Source organism: Miniopterus natalensis, chromosome 2 (genome assembly GCF_054644295.1).
Source record: "Miniopterus natalensis isolate mMinNat1 chromosome 2, mMinNat1.hap1, whole genome shotgun sequence".
In the NCBI taxonomy this organism is placed as follows: Eukaryota; Metazoa; Chordata; class Mammalia; order Chiroptera; family Miniopteridae; genus Miniopterus; species Miniopterus natalensis.
The window spans coordinates 155,523,482-155,541,568 of NC_142082.1; the positions used below are offsets into that span (position 1 = coordinate 155,523,482).

Below are 18,087 nucleotides of genomic sequence, written 5' to 3' on the forward strand. Positions count from 1 at the left end.
AAGAAATTTTATTCCTGCGTAATATTAAGGACTAAATGATGTGAAGCACTTCTTCCTATAAAACACTTTCACATGTTCTGAGGTTCTACAGATGAAGAGATGGAGCTAAGACCATGGCATAAAGGCAGGCTACACCCTTACACGACTATAAAACAATTAACCCACTAGCACTGAACATCATCAAAAAAATTGTTCTGTCTCAGCCAATGGTGGGGTAAAGGTTTTAAGGGTTTTCTATTACTTGAATGGTCCTGAAACCTCTTCAGTTGAGAAACTAGAAAGTAACATGAAAGCAATCCTGGGGGGAAAAACACCAGCTCTTTTTCAACAAATAAGTTGTAGAGGAGAGAGAGGGAGGGAGTGGGAGAGAGAGAAGAGAAAGGAGAGAGCAAGGGTAAATATTTGAGTAAAGAAGACAAGAATATATGAACCAATTGCAGTTTATAGATCTTATTGAGATCCTGATTTTGACACTATGAAGAAATATTCATGAATTAATCACGGATATTTCAACACTGATTTGATCCTATTAAGAAACTATTAACTTGTTAGATGTGATTGGTACTTTGATTACTTTTAGTCTTCATCTTTTGACTTACAAAGTGAAATACTTATGGATGAAATGATATAATATCTGGGATTTACTTCAAAATAATCCAGTGCATAGTGTATGGGTATGGATGGAGCATAGGAACACACAAGCGAAGCAAGATTGATCGTAAGTTAATAATTATTGAAGCTGGGTGATGAGAATATGGAGTTAATGAAATTACTTTATCAACTTTTGTGTATGCTTGAAATTTTCCATAATAAGTAGGTTAAGAGGGAAAAGTGGCTCTTGGCTCATGATACCATTGGGATACCTGGCAAAACAAACCATCTGGAAGGGTTATACTATCCAGCAGGACACACCAAATTATCACGTTAAGCCTCTTGGAAAATGAATTCACAAACCAATTATAGAAGACACATGAAGAAACAATTCATTGGTGAAGCTACATGCTCTCCCCCCCCCCATTAAAGCCACATGAATTTCAAATGATAGAACTAATATATAGAGCCTATAAAAAGTACATTCAAAATAATCAGAGACATGAAAGAAGGAACTGAAAACATGAATAATAAAGAATAGAGCACTTATAAAAAACACCAAGGACAGATTAAAAAACAACAAAATATAAGTACTAGAAATGAAAAATAAAATCATTGCAATTAAAAATTCAATAGACAATAAGCAGATTAAACTCAACTGAAAATGGGAATAGTGAACTAGAAGATAGATCTAAGAAAATAATCCAAAATACAGCACAGAGAAATGAAGAGATGAAACATAACAGGTTAAGAAACAGGAAGATAAAATAAGACAGCCCAGCATACATCTGAGAGCAATTCCAAAGAGACTATAAGAAAAGAGGCAGGTGATATTTTAAAAAAATAATAAAATTTTCAAATATTTCAAATCTCTTTTTCAGAATTGATGAAAGACACAAAAATCTTAGGTTCAGGAAACATAACAAGTCCCCAATAAGATAAATAAAAAGAAAATCCGCATTTAGACGCGTTATAGCTAAAATGTAGAACATCATAGACTATCAAATAAATGGAGACATATTTTCACTCACCTATAGAAAGTACAAATAAAAAAAATAGCAAAAGTATTTTTCTTGGAACTTCAAAAGCCAGTTCTAAAATACATGTGGCTAAGACTTACCAAGATAATTTTGAAGAAGAATAAGGGGGGGGGGGTGTTAAGCTATCACTTTTATAACACGATACATTACAGCGCTGCTTTAATGTAGACAATGTGATATTGGCACAGTGAGAGACAAAGCAATGCAATTGAAGAGAATCACAGATATGATCCTCAAATCTAATATGGAAACTTGATAGATGATGAATGGGCATAGCAGTTCAGAAAGAGTTGATTATTTATTTAATGATACTAAAACAATTAACAATCCTTAAGAAAAACAAAACAAAATATGGACACTACCTCACATCATTTCCAAAAATCAGACCACTTTGAAAATATAATACAAAAGCAAACCTTCAACACTTTAAGAAAATGATACAGAAAAATATTTTTATGACCTTGGAGTAGGGAGAGACTTCTTTAAAATATATCAAAGCACATTCTATAAAAAGATTGATAAACATGAATACATTAAAATTAAATATTTTTCACAGCAAAGGCACCATAAACAAAAAGTAGAAGACATGGTACCAACTAGGAGAAGATATTTGCAGTCCCTAAAACAACCAAGGTAATGTAACAAAAATAACAAATCTTATAAATCAATAAGTTAGAGATAACAACCCATAGAAAATATTTGTTGAATAAATAAATGATAGAAAACAGAATAAAATGACCAATAAGCATATAAAATATGTTCAACCTGCGTAGTAATCAGAAAAACATAAATTAAAACAAGATATCATTGCACACAAATAAAACAGGCAAAGATTAAAATTGCCTGACATTACAAGTGTTGGCAAGTAGGTAGATCAGTGGGAACTCTGATTTACTGCTCGTGGGAGTGTAAATTAGTGCAGCTTTGGATTTGTGGTACTGATTTGTCAATATCTATTAAGTTGAAAATGCCTATCTCTCATTATTCAATAATAAAGTTCTAGGAATATGCCCTAAAGAAACTTTTAAATATATGCACCGGGAGCCAGGGAAAAGAATGTTCATTGCAAAACTGTTTGTAATTGCAAAAAACAAAAATTACTTCTGAAAACAACCTAAATTTTCATCAAGAGAATGAATAAATGAATTGCTGTATATTTCTATATTCTTATAATGAATAAATAGTATCTATGTACTATTATGAATAATCTGAAATACGATGTTGAGCAAAAATATTATGCTATCATTTATGTACAATTTGAAACATATAAAACTATATTCGTTATTGGTTATGGATATATACCAATTAAAAAATATGGAAATACGCACAGGCATGATAAATAGCAAATTCAGGATAGTCAATACCTCCAGAGGAGAGTAGGGTAGCAGAATATAATTGAGAAGGGAAACAGGCAAAGGCAACTGTGATGCGTTGTAATGTTTTCTTTCTTAAAAAAAAAAAAAGCAATTATGACAAAATAGTAAACTTGACAAACCTGCACGTAAGAGGTTGTTTTATTTTTCTCTACGTAGGCTATTATAGACTTGGAAATTTTCATAATTAAAAAATAATCATAGAATTGCCCATATTTATTCAAACCCACACAAAAATGAAAATAAAAATCATAATCAATTTCTTTTAATAGCTACAAATTGGTAGACCCAGGAGTCTACCTATATTTGTTTTACTCCAAAGCTGGAGCCCCTCCTACAATTTCAGCCCCCCCCCACCTTGTTTTTTCTGGCCCTCCCCAGACAGGGTTAATTACATTCTCCATTGTGCTGTTTTCTTCAGGGCACCACTTTAGCACTTGGCTTTTTTAAACTGTATTGTAATTAGTTTTGGGTGTGTATCTTCTCCCAGACACTGAGCTCCTGGGGGCACTGGGTGGACACATGGAAAGACAAAGGGAGACTGGTTAAGATGTGAAAAGTTACTGTCTTACTAGTAATTACTCTTTTTTTTATAGCGTCTTATTTCTTATCAACCGCCTAACTCACTCTTGTGGTGATTTATCAGAAACTAATAGTCAATAAGCGCTATAAATATCTACTTGGCAAAATAACCCATTTTCAAAGAATGTAAGAGAAACGAAGATTGTGTTCCAGCATTTCTCATGAATCAACAAGAGGGGTATAACTGCTCCCTATTTGTGGGGAAACTAAACAACCTATAGTTTATTTGTTTCACTGTGGGATTTTTCAAGTCCTCAGAAGGGAAAGGAATCATGTAAATGTGGGTTTAGTCTACTCTACTGGGTATAGTTATAGGCTGGATTTTATTACTCAAGCATACTAAAGTAGGTTCTTAAATTAAGTCCCTCTTTAGAAATGGCTGCAGAGATAATTCTGCATTAATACCCCTGGTTCATATATCTGCAATAGTACAATAAATAAAAACTCAGGAAACAGTACAGCATATAGCAGTTATACAGTAAATCAATATAAATTCAATTATATAACACTGTAACAGGAGTATAAACGATAGAACCACCCTGTTCAACCTTTACAAAATATTATCAAGTGGCTTTCTAATTGAGAGCAATTTAAAAGCCAAACAGGATATAAGGGCTATATAATATTATTTCTCCTTTGAAAAGTGTTTTGTTCCTTTCAACACGAGGAGGTCAGTGTCCCCGAGCAGCCCGCAGCCTCTCCAGCATTTCTCCGCTTCCCTTCCATGGCAACATGGGCCAGCGAGACACTGAGCTTTTTGTGATGTGTGTGTGAGGACAGAGGCAAGGGGAGCGAGGCTTCAGGGAGGTCTCGAGGTGGAAAAATTTGTGACGCACTAGATTCGGTGCCTGAATGAGAATTATTTATCGAGGGTTCTGTAACAATAGTTACGGTCGCCCTACGTTCATTTTAAAAATTATATTTGGTCTCAAAGCTCTTAACTCCGATCGAAGCCCTTTAATAGGCGTCCAAACTACTCGTTCACAGATAGATTATGAGATAAAGCCAACCAGTGAGTGAGATCCTTCTGGTTCAGAATCTCACTAGCCAAAGGCATGAGAGAAATACACTTATTTCAAGTTGAACAAAGCGGTCACATTCTGTCTGGGAGCTACATGCAGTCACGGAGAAATGATCTTTTATTGATTATGATGTATTCACCTTATGGAGTCCTAGTTTGCCCTCTCAGTGCCTTCGGTGCTCCACCCAGGCAATGAGATGGGGAGAGTCATCCTGTGCTCTCCCTGACTGAGCAGCACCCTCCACCCTCCGATCAAGACTGAAATGCTGTTTCCCGTGTCTTGGAAAAGGCCTCCTTCGCAGCTTTCCTGGCACAGCTAAGTGTGAGGCAGGGCTCAGCCTGAGCCTAATAGCCTGATCTGTGTACCACACCTGATACTTCAGAAGGAGCTGGAAAGTGTTTTGTTTTGTCTCTCCTCCCCACGCCCCACCAATAAAGCCAAAATTCTCTCCCTAGTCAGGGTCTTGTTAACACATTCCCAATTCCCCCCTTTTCTTTGTCACCTGTCACCGTCTTCCACCTGAGACAGGCCCTGATAATAACCTATCCTAAAGGGGACTTTCACAGCTCATTACCATGAATGCTCAGTCTAACACTTTCAAAACAGCAGTGAGTGGGATGCCACTGAAACAGCATCCTTAAGCTTTCTCACAGCCTCTCCAGCCCCAGGCACTCCCAGCCAGGCGGGGAGCTGCTTGCTTCTGCACCAACAGCAGCAGGCCCAGCAGAACTTCTCAGCAGAATCTGAGAATGCTTATTTACAAACAAACCCTGTGCTTCTGAGATCCCCTCAGTTGCTGGCCTTTTGCCAGCGCCCAGGAAACCCAGCACTGAAGTACACTCATGGCTGTGTTAGTCAGGGGATAAGGCTCTAGCAACATTAAAGAGCATTAACTTTAAGTCTGCTCAAAAATCAAACTGGAGATACTATAGGGTGCTTCTGGAATGCCAGCCGTGCCTTTGTTTGCCACTCATTTTGGAACTGGGATTGGACCAGCTACTGAAAGAGGCATATTGGAGCACTCTAGTCAGTCTCCTCTTGTCTTTCCCTCTGGGATGGTGAGGGTTTGTGTAGCACTTGAGAGAGTAAAGCAAAGCCCAGTGCAGAATGTGTAAGCAGGACAAATGGGATCCTATCGGAAGCCCTTGAAGGTCTGCCAAAGGTGGGGGCTACCAAGGAGGATCAGGCTCCTACTAGAAGATGTGTTATCAAGAGGCCCAAGGTGGGAACACCCCAGGGTTTTATTCTGGCCCATTCTACAAAACCAAGAGTATGACTCTAATTTTCAGGATCATCATCAGAAATCAAAACAGTGGCTGCATATTATAAAGAAGACCTGGGAGGCGGCTTCCCTTGAGTTCTAAAAACACCAAGTATGAGATCACTGCCCTCAGAGGACACAGAGCTCCTCTAATTGCTGAGCATCTGAGCATCCCCCCCAGCACCACTCAGCCAACCACCCTCATTTCCACACCTCAGAAGCCAAGGCGTCATCCAGCTAGAACCTGACAGCAAATCATTCTCCGACCAGTAAACGAAGGAGATTTATCAAATGGTGGTTCCGAAGCTTTAAAGAGCTAATGCAGCAAATGAAATGCCTAAGCTACCCTTAGAATTGTATTCACTAGCTGCACCTACTGTATTTTATTTTTACAGAAATTTGACAAAAGCAGCAATCTATAAACGCAGTAAAAACAACAGCCTCCGTAAGTTTCAGGACTGGCATGAGCACAGAGCCACACCGCCTCGCTGCACCGTCACGTGTCAGTTGACTGGCTCAGAATTCTCATCAGAAGCATTCAGACTTCTAGCTGTTCCATGAAAACCACAGAGCCTTCAGGAATAAGCGGACAAACAAGCTTAAGAATCACTGAGGCGGTTGTATGAATTTATATCCTTCACTGCAAGTGCTATGGACTGAACTGTGTCCTCACAAATGCGTATGTTTAAGCTCTAACCCCCAAAGTGGATGAATTTGGAGACGGGATTTTAAGAGATAATTAAGGTTAAGTGAGATCATAAAGACTGGCTCCTGATCTGATAGGACTGGTGGCCTTACAAGAAGAGAAAGAGATGGTTCCCTTTCTCCAAGCACAGGCACTGACAAAAGGCCATGTGAGCGCACAGAGAGAAAATGACCCTCTGCGAGCCAGGAAGAGGCCCTCACCAGAACGTGCTGCAGCGGACCAAGAAAGAGAGAAAAATGCATTTTGCTTATTGCCATATGTGTAGCTATCCACATATGAATTTTAAAATGCACCAGGGTGATCGAGTGAGCTGCCTTGCTCAGGCATCTGACAGTTACTCCTGCCAAGTCTTATATCAACGTACTGAGATCTGAGGCGGCATCCAAACCATTCGAAAGATGTGCCTCTGAAAAAGGCTTTTATATAGTGTACGATTTAAATACTATTGCCAACATCCTTCTTAAAAAAAAAAAAAAAAAGGTTCATCTTCAGCTTATGAACTCACTACAATAAACCTAGATTTGAATATTCACAAGAAGTAAAAACTACAGAGTTAAAATACATCATGAAGTCCCATCCAGCTATAGATTTTGATGGGCTCTTTTGATCAGCATTTCTCTAGTTTGCCAGGATCTGGGCCCTAAAAATGAACTGTATTTTGCAGTGAGATGATATCTAATTAAAGTTTAATGACGAGATTCCATTCCTGTCCTACAGCAACATAGAAATATGCAACTGAACTCTTCACATACCCTTGTGTGTAACCTTTAATGCTGATGCCAACCCTTCAGTGTACGACACAGACAGGTTGACCCAGTGAAAGAACACCCTTCATAGAAATGTCTCAGACAAGGCTAACAGCAAGAAACAGTCTAGAAAGCATACATGTCCCCAGAAGTTGTTCAAAGTGGGCATGATATTGGCAATCTATGAAACTGTTAGAACACAGGAAAACCTATGTCACTGCTTTCTTTGCTGAAGGAAAACATTCAGCGTTCAGTTACATCAATCCTAATTTGCCCTAATTTATTTTAATTGGGGGAATGTAAAACAGTCAAATAATCCTGTTTTCTCCTTTTTTTTAATCCTACAGGCATTTTATAGCATGAAATAAACATCTCTACAATGTTAATCTAATGTGTTCTGAAAACTTCTGGCCCAGGAACCCAAAAGACTTCTTTATTGATTTCAGAGAGAGGAAGGGAGAGGGAGAGAGAGAGTTGAAACATCAATGATGACAGAGTCATCACTGATCAGCTGCCTCCTGCATGTCCCCGACTGGGGATCGAGCCCACAACCCAGGCATGTGCCCTGACCAGGAATCAAACCGTGATCTCCTAAAGCCCAGGTCAATGCTCAACTGCTGAGCCACTCCCGGCCAGGCCCCAAAAGATTTCTCATTATTACCTAAAAGTTCTTTTAAATACTAGCAATAAATTTAAATTTGTCTGCAAACCATAGTTTAAAAATGCTTTTCACAAGTTCAAACAGAAACTCTGATAATGGCAAGTATAGAATAAATAAATGAGTTCCATTCCACACTTTTTAGGTACCCATTATGTGTCAGGAAATACACAGTAGCCCTATGAACATATAATACACTTAAAGAGAATACATTTCTCTATTTTAACTGGATTACCCACAAATTCTATACACTAGTATTTCTATGATAAAAAAATAAATAAAGCTAAATGATGATTGACATCTCAAAAGTTTCCAGAGTCTGACTTTCTGAGTTGAATATAGCCACACTAGTGGACTGAAAACATCAGGACCTGCCCCTCCTCTCCTCATTTTAAAATGAGAAAGAAGGTTCAGGGATAACCTCTTCCTTATATAAGCACCACCTCTCTCATGGCCTTTGTGTATCTGTCTTAGCATGAGTCTAACCATAAGGGGAAAATATATTTCTTCTAATATTCTGAGCACCAAATGATTTTGTTCAGTCTTAACCTTCCTTACTCTTTATTCCGTATTCCTAATATTCTTTCAGGAAACATGTTACCAAATTTATTAATAGTCCCTTTTATTTTCATATACTTTTTAAATTTAATTTTTAAATTTTAATTAATTCAATTATATTACATTTATACTTAGTAGGAGGACTTCATGTATAACATAATTTTCCTACCATTATTGATTATAATAAATTGAGTTAGTGCCAAACAATCCTATGGCAGTTGCTGTAATGAAAATTATTTCCCAGAGGTATCATATGTGCAACATTATATTTAAAGCACATTAAAATGCCAATATAAAAAATAATGTATTACTACACAACGTATTCCTAAAAAATAATCCCAGGTTAAATTTCTCAAATGTCAATACACCTATATAGAAAATTGATACCATTTTTAGCTCTTGACTGGTTTTAGGGTCTATCCAAAACTCCAATGCCAAACCTTCCTCACTTCCAGTTTCTTTTTATTACCATGATCAAATCATTTAGCTAAATCACTATGTCATAATTTCTCTACTTATAAATTATAATAATAACAATCTCCGTTCCAATTACTTGCTATATGTCATATACCTAATTGTGGATTTCAGGGTATATTCTGTTCTAAAATAAATAACCACCCAATTTTCCCTTCCATTAAGTCAAATTAAAAATAGATTTTAAAAATTGAATAAATCTGCATTTTGAATTCCTTAGAGTAAGTTAACATATGTCAAATTCTTGACAGGACTCTTAATCATGACAGATTCATACGATGAGTTTTATGAATGACATTAAGGACAGGAAATATTCTTCCCTTCCTTGTAAGCCCTTTCCTTAAACTTTTTGATGTGATTAATGTTGCATATATATATCAGGATTTTTATTCCAGTTGGGTGGAGTATGGGAACAATGGAGAGAGAATGAAGAAAGCTAAAAACCAAAACAAGGCATAGAAATCCCCATTTTCCAGTGGAATATTTCCTATAAGGGCCAAGAAACTAACAAATACTAAGCATCCCCAATGGGGATGAGAGACAAGAATTTGCTCTTAAATTGACTTCAAAGTGGAAATGCCAAGGCAAATAAATCACTGTAAGTGAAATGCTTTGAAAGGTAAATGGGCTTTAAAAATATTTGTGTAGGTTAAGTTTTCTAATTAGAATATTCATTACTGTCATATATGGTAAGGGCATACGTCCATCAGGATCTCTAGAGATCTCCTCCTGGTAGGTAATTCATTATTTTTCAACTAATGCCTAGCACAGTGGACACCCCCAACAAATGTTCCTGAATGAAAAAAAGTAAGCCTAAGTTCAAACATGTTAGGCTTCACCCAAACCAAAACTGTATTCATTTGAGTAAGAAGTAAGTAAAGGCTGCAATTTCTTAGATTCCTTCAATCCATACTCACTTTTCATCAGAAAGAATTCTGGAATGATAAATGCCTTAAATGCCTATTTGACCCAGCACTCAAGCCACTGATAGAATAAAATGCAGAGCAAACTTCTACTACTTAGCTTCTCCTGCCTCTAGCCAGGCTCATCCTCAAAGACCCTGTTTCACTTTGCATTGTCATTGTGGTGTGACTTACAACCCTTAAGCCATTTATAAAGAATTTTGAGAGAAGAATGGCACTTTGAAAGGTTACTTTAGTCTCCATAATGGCTCCATTCTATTTTTTTTCCTTTACAGGAACCTTTTGTAACTGAAGTAAAAAGACTTCAGTCATTTCTCTGATATGAGGAAGTCATATTTATGGATAGGCAAGAAATAACCTATTTGTTTTCCTAAAGTTTCACTGGACAAAATTCTCTGATCACAGATCGCCAAGGGCTTCTTCAATCTATAACCAGAAATTCACTGAATATTCGTCAAGTCACCCAAACATTGGTCAACCAGAAGTCACCTCAGTGGGTTTGTCCATATACCGAGATTCAGTCATGGTCATGGTAATGCCCAAATCCCAAGGTCATGGGATAGTAACCCTTGTCAAATGAATAAGTAACATAAGTTAAGCATGCAAAGTTGTGGATGGGGTGAGAGCATCAGTCTGTGGACCCTGCTTGAATACAGCCTAAATCCCAGAAGGGGATTTGACTCTGCCTCAGGCTCAGGGATCCACCTGTCCCGCTTTGGTCTAGCAGGTCTCTTAAACAGAGCAAACTTTCCAGTATTCCCTGGGGGATATACCAGGCCAGAATCACCCCATAGTCCTAGGTAAAATGATCTTGGGGGGCCCTTTCCTCCAAGTTAATTTTTATAAACCTCCAGAGAGATTCAGAAAGTACTGGATTAATCTAATACCACTAAGATTGCTCATGACAGAAAAAGTGAGATGGCCAAATTGATATCTCCTTCAGGGTTCAAACTGGTCTGGGAAATGCAGCAAGTCCAAAATGACTGTCCTGCAAGACTAGAGATAAAACGGAGCCACTTTTAACTTGAAGAGTGCCACTACCAATGACTAATTGCTAATAAAAAGAGCTAATTCACTGATACTTAACCATTAGCCAGCACTGTTCTAAGTATTAGAACATGTCTTAATTAATTCTCAGGACAACCCTAAGAGGTAGGAATTATTATTACCATTCTGATTCCATCAGTGACAAAATAGAAACCTAGAGAGGTTAAGTAGTTTGCCCAAAGTTTCTCAGAGAATAATAGTGAAGCTTGGGCTCAACACCAGGTGCAGTGTTCATGCTTCTTCCCTCCCCCATCCTGCTTCCCTGTCTTTTCCCATCCCTGAAAGCTTGGAAGAGTGCCCCACCAGCAACCACAGACAGTGAGATGAGGACAAGCACAGCGTCTGTGGGAGGCAGCATCACGTGGCCTGCAGCTCTGGCCCAGCTGGGATGAGAGTCTGTCCTTGGCCCACTCCTCAGAGACCCTTCTCATTTGTCTCAGGGCATCTCTGTTAATTGCTCTGCTCTACAAAGATACTCTAAGTTTTCTAAAGAAAACTTAAGACTACAAATACTGATATCACTACAAGAAAACTTCAAGTAAATCCTACAGTATAAACTAGAAAACTGGAAAGAAGAGAGACCTGGCCATAGATAATGCTCTTTGTAGCACACCCAGGCAGTGTCCATGTGATACTCCTAACAGGGTCTCCTGAAATTTCAGAGTTGCGTGATTTGTATGGTCATGTCTTAAACATTAAGACAATTTTTCCCCCATCTAATTTGCTTTTTTGGTACTGGGCTTTAAAAGGTGAAATAAAGAAAAGATAGAAAACACATTTACAAATGATATTCAAAACCACTGAATGAAGGAGTTTCATTCCTTTTTTCTTTTAATTCACCTAGCCTTAAAGGACAGCCATTTTCCCCCTCTAGTAACTTGACAGTCATTGGGGTAACTAAAATACCCAGTATATCTTAGTGAAAGCTATTTTTAAAATCACTTGATTTAGAAAACTCCAATCATGATAATTTCGTGGGAATCCTTAGTACACAAATTAAAAGTTTTAAATTGCTTTGCAAGAATTTGTGAGCTCAAATAATCTTAATTAGGAAAGCCCTACCTCGATGCATATTTATCAGTTGTTTTTAACATCTGCCATGATAGGAAATTATTTTGAGGATTGCTCTATGAGTTATAGCTCCTGTGGTCAGTAATAGCAGTAATGATGCAATATGAGAGTAGGAGCCAGAGTGTGATTCTAGTCTCGCCTGACTCTGCCACTCTTAATCTCTGGACCTTGAGAATGTCATTTAACTTCTCTCAATCTGTTTCGTCATGTTCAAAGAGGAAAAACAGTTCCCACTCAAAGTGTTGTTTCACAGATCAATGAGATCTTAGTAAACCACAGGGCACTGTAATATAGCATAATATTAAAATTACATTCTGTACAAAAATACCACGTTAATCAACATAGGGCATTTCTCATAATTCCAGGCCCTTATTCTGAAGAGGCTTTTAAAAACAAATCAGACTCTACAGGCAAAAATTTATATTAAAATTACAAACCAAATGTGGTGGCAGTGTGGCTGCAGGAGGAAAGCGCAGATGTAGTTTGGTGCAAAAAGGAATCAACTTGGCTAATTTGCCAACTTTGCCAACTCATGATTCTGGGTGAGTCTGCCCTCGGTTCTCTCATTTGAGAAATGGAATAAGAAGTATCCCATAAGGGTGATGTGGGAATTAGAAAAAATATATATGTAAGGCCTCTGGCAGGGCAGGCACACAGTAGGTGCTCAATAAATGGCATCCACTTCACATCAAAAAATCCATTTAATTAAGCCAAGTATGCTGTGCATCTCAACACTCACAACAGCTGAGCAGTGTTCTGCTTAGAACAGTCCATCCATTAGCAGAGTCCCAAATAAACTTCTGCCACAGCCAGAGCTCTGAGTTTATCCCACTTTAGCCTCCAGCTGATTAAGGTGGTGCTTGCTGTATTCGTGACTCCTGCTTTAGACCCTCATTTTGTAAGAATTACAAACGGAACCTCAAATGTGAAGAATAAAATCCCTACTAACCAATAGGGGAACTCCAAGGACAAGATTTTTCCTAACCTACTTTTACCAAGATGAGCCACTTCACTGTTTGTTCCTTATTTAGGGACAAGGGCGGGGTCCAGGGACCAGGGTAAGGGGAAAGCCCAAGTGAATCTGCTGCTGGTACGGCGGCTGTGCAATTTCACCAAAACAAGCAGCCTTGACCCGCCGCCCCAGCTCCGGCGCGTTTAGGGTCAGGCCCATCGGAGGCGTTGGGAGCAACAAGCAGGAGAGGGGGCGCCCCGCCTGGCCCCGGGGCACACCAAGGGAGGCGGGCGCCGTCCCCGAGCAGAGCGCGAGTTAGAGTGGAGCCGGGGAGGGGCGCATGCAGCTGGGTTAGTGTGACTCGGCCATGCGGCACACGCGCTCAGGCAAGACAGACTGGATGCTTACAATGATCCCAGCCCAAAATGGAGTGTCCCTGACTAGCAGGGAGGGGCTGATGCTCGCCATGAGAAAGCCCACCACGGTCACGGCGATGCCCAGGGCCAGCTGCAGCAGCGCGAGCAGCAGCGGGAACCGGCAGCCGCAGCACGTCCGGGGCTCCTCCTCCCCGCACTCCTTGGGGGCCCCCTTGCCCTTCTTCGGCCCCATGTCGTCGGGCCCGGCGGCGTCCGCGGCCGGCGGCCCCCCCTGCCTCCGCTGGCCCCGGGGCTGCTCGTCCTTGCCCATGGCGGCTGCGTGGGCGGGCGCGAGTCCCGCGCGCGGGGCCCCGGGCGCGGCGCTAGGCGGGCCCAGCCGGCCCTGGTATTCGAATTACGGAGGCTGAACAAATATGGAAAACATTTGGAGCGGCTCGCGGAGCCTCCAAAGGCCACGGGAGGCCCTCGGCGGAGGGGGAGCCGAGGGGGGTCGCCTACTGCCAACGCGCCGGGACGCAGCGCCCGCCGGGCGCACGGGCGGCGTTCGCCAAAAGCCCTTGGAAGCCCGCGCGGGTCGCTGGGCCTTTTAAATCCTGGGCGCTTGCATCAGGCTGGCTGTTTGGGGCGGCGGAGGGGAGGGTGTGTGTTGTCCTCACTCCAAACCCCAGGGGGTTTTTTTGTTTTGTGAGAGGTGCAATGCAAGGTGATGAATGTTTAAATCATTTCAGTTTAATTAATAGACAATTTAATCTAAAATAAGCATTGCTGGGCTCCAAGCTGTGAAGTCGTTTCCAGAAGCTAAATTGTTTATTTTCCAACAAAGGCATAAGCTCTTTTTAAATTCTGCAATCCAACTGACAAAGGTATTTTTTCCCATTGAGGTATTTGCTTTGGAAATAGCTGTTTATAGAGATGCTGGGCTAATTGTGAACTCTCTCACATGTATTTGTTTTTAAAAGCTCCTTTCATCGTTTTTATGAAGTCCCCAGCCAGTCTTCACTAATTTCCACAGCAGTGCCTAGGGGGACTTGTGCAGTTTGTCTCAGTCTACATGTTAGGTCTTTTTAAAGCACCTACAGTGTGCAACCATATAAGGATGTTCAAGATAGAATTTCGTCCCTCCCCAAAGTCACAGAACTGATCAATAAAACTGGTCACTCTTATTCCCACATACTTCTCAGTAGCACTTAGAATTTCCGTGAAACCACTAAGAAAAGATCCCCTCACTTTGGAGTATTTATATACTACATTGCTATGGTCATTTTAACATTCAGGAAGCTGTATTAAAAAATAAGTGATGTTGCCTAGATGCTAAAATAGATAAAGTCTACTCTTAGATTGTCCTAGCTCATCAAACTTAAAGAATGCCTAACTCCCTGCTCTGTTTCCTCAGAATTATACACTAATCGTCATCAGCTCTCCCTGTAAACAACCTAATGCACACAAAGGTACCCTTGAAGGTATAAAATTCTTACTTATTTTATGAACATCATGGTTTTCCTTCTACCTTCCTTCTGGATCAGTGAGAAAAATATGGCCCATGGAACAAATTCAGTAGCTTAGAAAGCAGAATCCAAACTGCCACCTAGAGCAGTAGAAGCAGCCCTCAATCTCCTAAGAGTTGCAGAAGGGCTGACAGAGGGTCATTGCCAGCTTTGGGGACATTACACCATTAGGATTTCTATGGAGAGCAGACAAAAGCTGGTGTTACACAAGGTACCCACCTGAGTTGGGCCTGACTGAGAACAACCCAAATGACAAAACAGAACAATACTTGGTTTTTCAATGTAAATATACTAAACATTTTTTGAAAGCGAACTGACTGCCTGGAATTATTTGTTGTTATCAATAATATAGCTACCAATTACTGAGTATCTGTTCTGTAACAAAGAATGCTAGGTGCTTTATATCCTGTACTGTTACTCCTTAGAAACACCGTATGATTATAGTTTCCACTTTTAAAGATGAAAAATGAGTATCAGAATTATTAGGTAACCAGATTAATAAACCACTGGCCTAGCTGGGGATGGAGGTGAAGGTAACCAAATATGAACTCTTGTGGATTACCTGTTTTATTCATTACTTCCAATAAGCAAACAAGTGGGTGTCAGATTGTTTAAGTTGTTTGTGATTTAGAACAATTTAATGATCATGGGTAGTATTTTACCTATCACAGAATTAGCTATTAGCCTTGAACCTATAGCTACCTGAGAACTTTACAAAAATATCTTGATTCATGACCATAATATACAGGGGTAGGCAAAAGTAGGTTTACAGTTGTGAGTACAAGAAACAAAGTGTATTCTTATTTTATTATTTATTAATTATTGTATTATTTATTTGTATTACAGCTGTAAACCTATTTTTTCCCACGCCTGTATACAACAGTTGATGGAGACCATTATTTTTATTATGAATTTATAACTAGATATAGGCTCTATTTGCTGACCATACTGCTGGGCTGTCATTTAGGTAAGAATAAAATAGCCCTAGGCTTTTCCTCAAACCTTAAATTAGATGTAAGTGAAAATAGTTCAGCAAAATAATAGGATGCTCCTGTAGGTTTGTCTTCTAAGTTTCAAAGCTAGTGAGGCTTACAGCTATAAAACAGTTGTACATAAATTCTCATAATAAAGGCTTGCTTTTAATTGCCTAACTGAGGCAAGTTACAAATAAAACCAGGAGCAGTGAACAACAGCCCAGATAAATTATAATCCTCTAGTCTGATTACAACTGCCAACTTTAATTTTCAACTTCCAGCTAAGAAGGCAGGAGGACAGGGAGCCTTCCACCTGCTCGAATTCCCAGCTGCATGCTGGAACCTGTGCCTGAGGGGGCTTGATCTTGGGCAATACCAGGAGATGATACTGATGAGGACAGTATTTTCACTGAATTGATACAGGAAAGCAGAAACAAAGAACAGGGTGAGGAAAGTTGTCGAAAGGTTAGTGATAAAGCGTAATTAGGGCTAAATGGGAGCAGAGGGTCCTTAAGGATACAACAGGGAAGGCTCTCCCTTTAATATATCTTTTCCACTGAGAAAAATCACCATTTCCAGCTCATCACATAGTTTAACAGAAATGAACACTTTTTTTAAATATTCATAAATTATAATGTCTCTATTTTATAGAGTAAGCAATAACCTCTTCAGATATTTATATTACCGGGAAGAAAGGCAAAGTAGAAACAGAGTGTTTTCAGATACTCTATTGGCTGCTCCCATAACTCAAAATGGACAAAGATTATAAATTGGACAGTACAGGAGGGTAGTTAATATATATATGGCTTGAGATTATTTTGATCCTCTGGGGAAAATAAGAAAATTTAGCTTAGTATCTCTCTTTGCTATATCTCAAACTCAACATTATTTCAAAGTGTCTATGCTTTAGAAGTTCAGAACTGAGACGATGATAACTCTTTTTAAAATGAGTGTCATTAACAAAACATCCTTGGGAAACCCAACTAAAAATAATCTCCAAACCAACATATTTCTGAACACATGACCTTAGACTCGCCAAGAACAAAAAAGATTTCATAGAAAAATTATTACAGTTCCAAGGTCTGTATCAAGTCTCTTTAATGTGTAATAAAATCTATAGAAAACGTTCAGTTGGATTTGATTTGGAGAGGTATCAAATACCCCACAGAGAAAAACTGACGACACCATTGGCCCGTATGTCTCACTGGTCTCCATACATAAACAGTCTAGAGATGATGCTGATCTATGTGTGCGCGCGCGCGTGTGTGTGTGTGTGTGTACACAAACTCTCTATTCTTTTCCATTTTCTTATTTTTGTGTCATTAATTCTAAACGTGTCTTTTGGCTCAATTTTTTCCCCCTCAAAATAATAGACCCATTTATAATTTTTGCGTAACAGTTTGTATTTTTCAAGTGAAATGTCATATGGGCAGTGTATTCGTTATGGTCATCAGAGTGCTTATAACTCATTCTATAAAGTCTGTAGAGACAGTAACTAGCAGTCATTTCCTAATGCATTCTATCTATTTATATAATGTTACTTATAATGATATGAAATTTTTCTATGTAATTTTGTACATGTAGTTTTGTCCATGTAATTCTGATGTGTCCAGAGGAAATATACTTATTTTACTTAAGAAATAAAGGGAGGCCCTGGCCAGTGTGGCTCAGTTGGTTGGGCACCGACCTGTGCACCAAAAGGTCAAGGGTTCAATTCCTGGTCAGGGCACATGCCCAGGGTTTCTGGCTCGATCCCTGGTAGGGGATGTGCAGAAAGCAGCCCATAGACAGATGTTTCTCAAATTGATCTTTCTCTTTCTCTCTCTTCCTCTCCCCCTTCCTCTCTCTCTAAAATCAATTTAAAAAAACCAAACATTTTTAAAAAAGAAATAAAGGGAGAAGAATGGATAGAACTGTGGTACATTCATACAGTGGAACACTACTTGCTAATAAGTAGGAATGAACTACTGGTACAGGCAAGACTTGAATGAAGCTCACTAATAGTTTGTAGAGTGAAAGAAACCAGACATAATATAATACTGCTTAATTCCATTTATATAAAAATAAAAGTGCAAAACTAATCTATGATCATTGAATTTAAAAAGATATCTGGAAGATTAAAGATGGTGGTGCACTGACTGGAAGCTACACTGACATTCTCCTGGGACCAAACTTGCATTACAACTAAAATATAGAAAAACCATCCTGAACAATCAACTACAACTGA

General features: G+C 39.2%; 1 protein-coding gene across 2 annotated transcripts in view; it reads right to left on the minus strand.

Moving 5' to 3' along the window:
* Positions 1-13,691, minus strand: part of SSPN (sarcospan) — a 31,003-nt gene extending 17,312 nt beyond the window's left edge. Inside the window, exon 1 of one of the 2 annotated variants that reach the window (XM_087813941.1) lies at positions 13,413-13,691. In XM_087813941.1, the coding sequence (XP_087670067.1) occupies positions 13,413-13,691 (279 nt within the window). Of the gene's footprint in view, positions 1-2,995; positions 3,073-13,412 lie in introns of those variants that run through there. The other variant, XM_087813942.1, reaches the window with a different exon arrangement.
* Between the last annotated feature and the right edge of the window lie 4,396 nt (positions 13,692-18,087).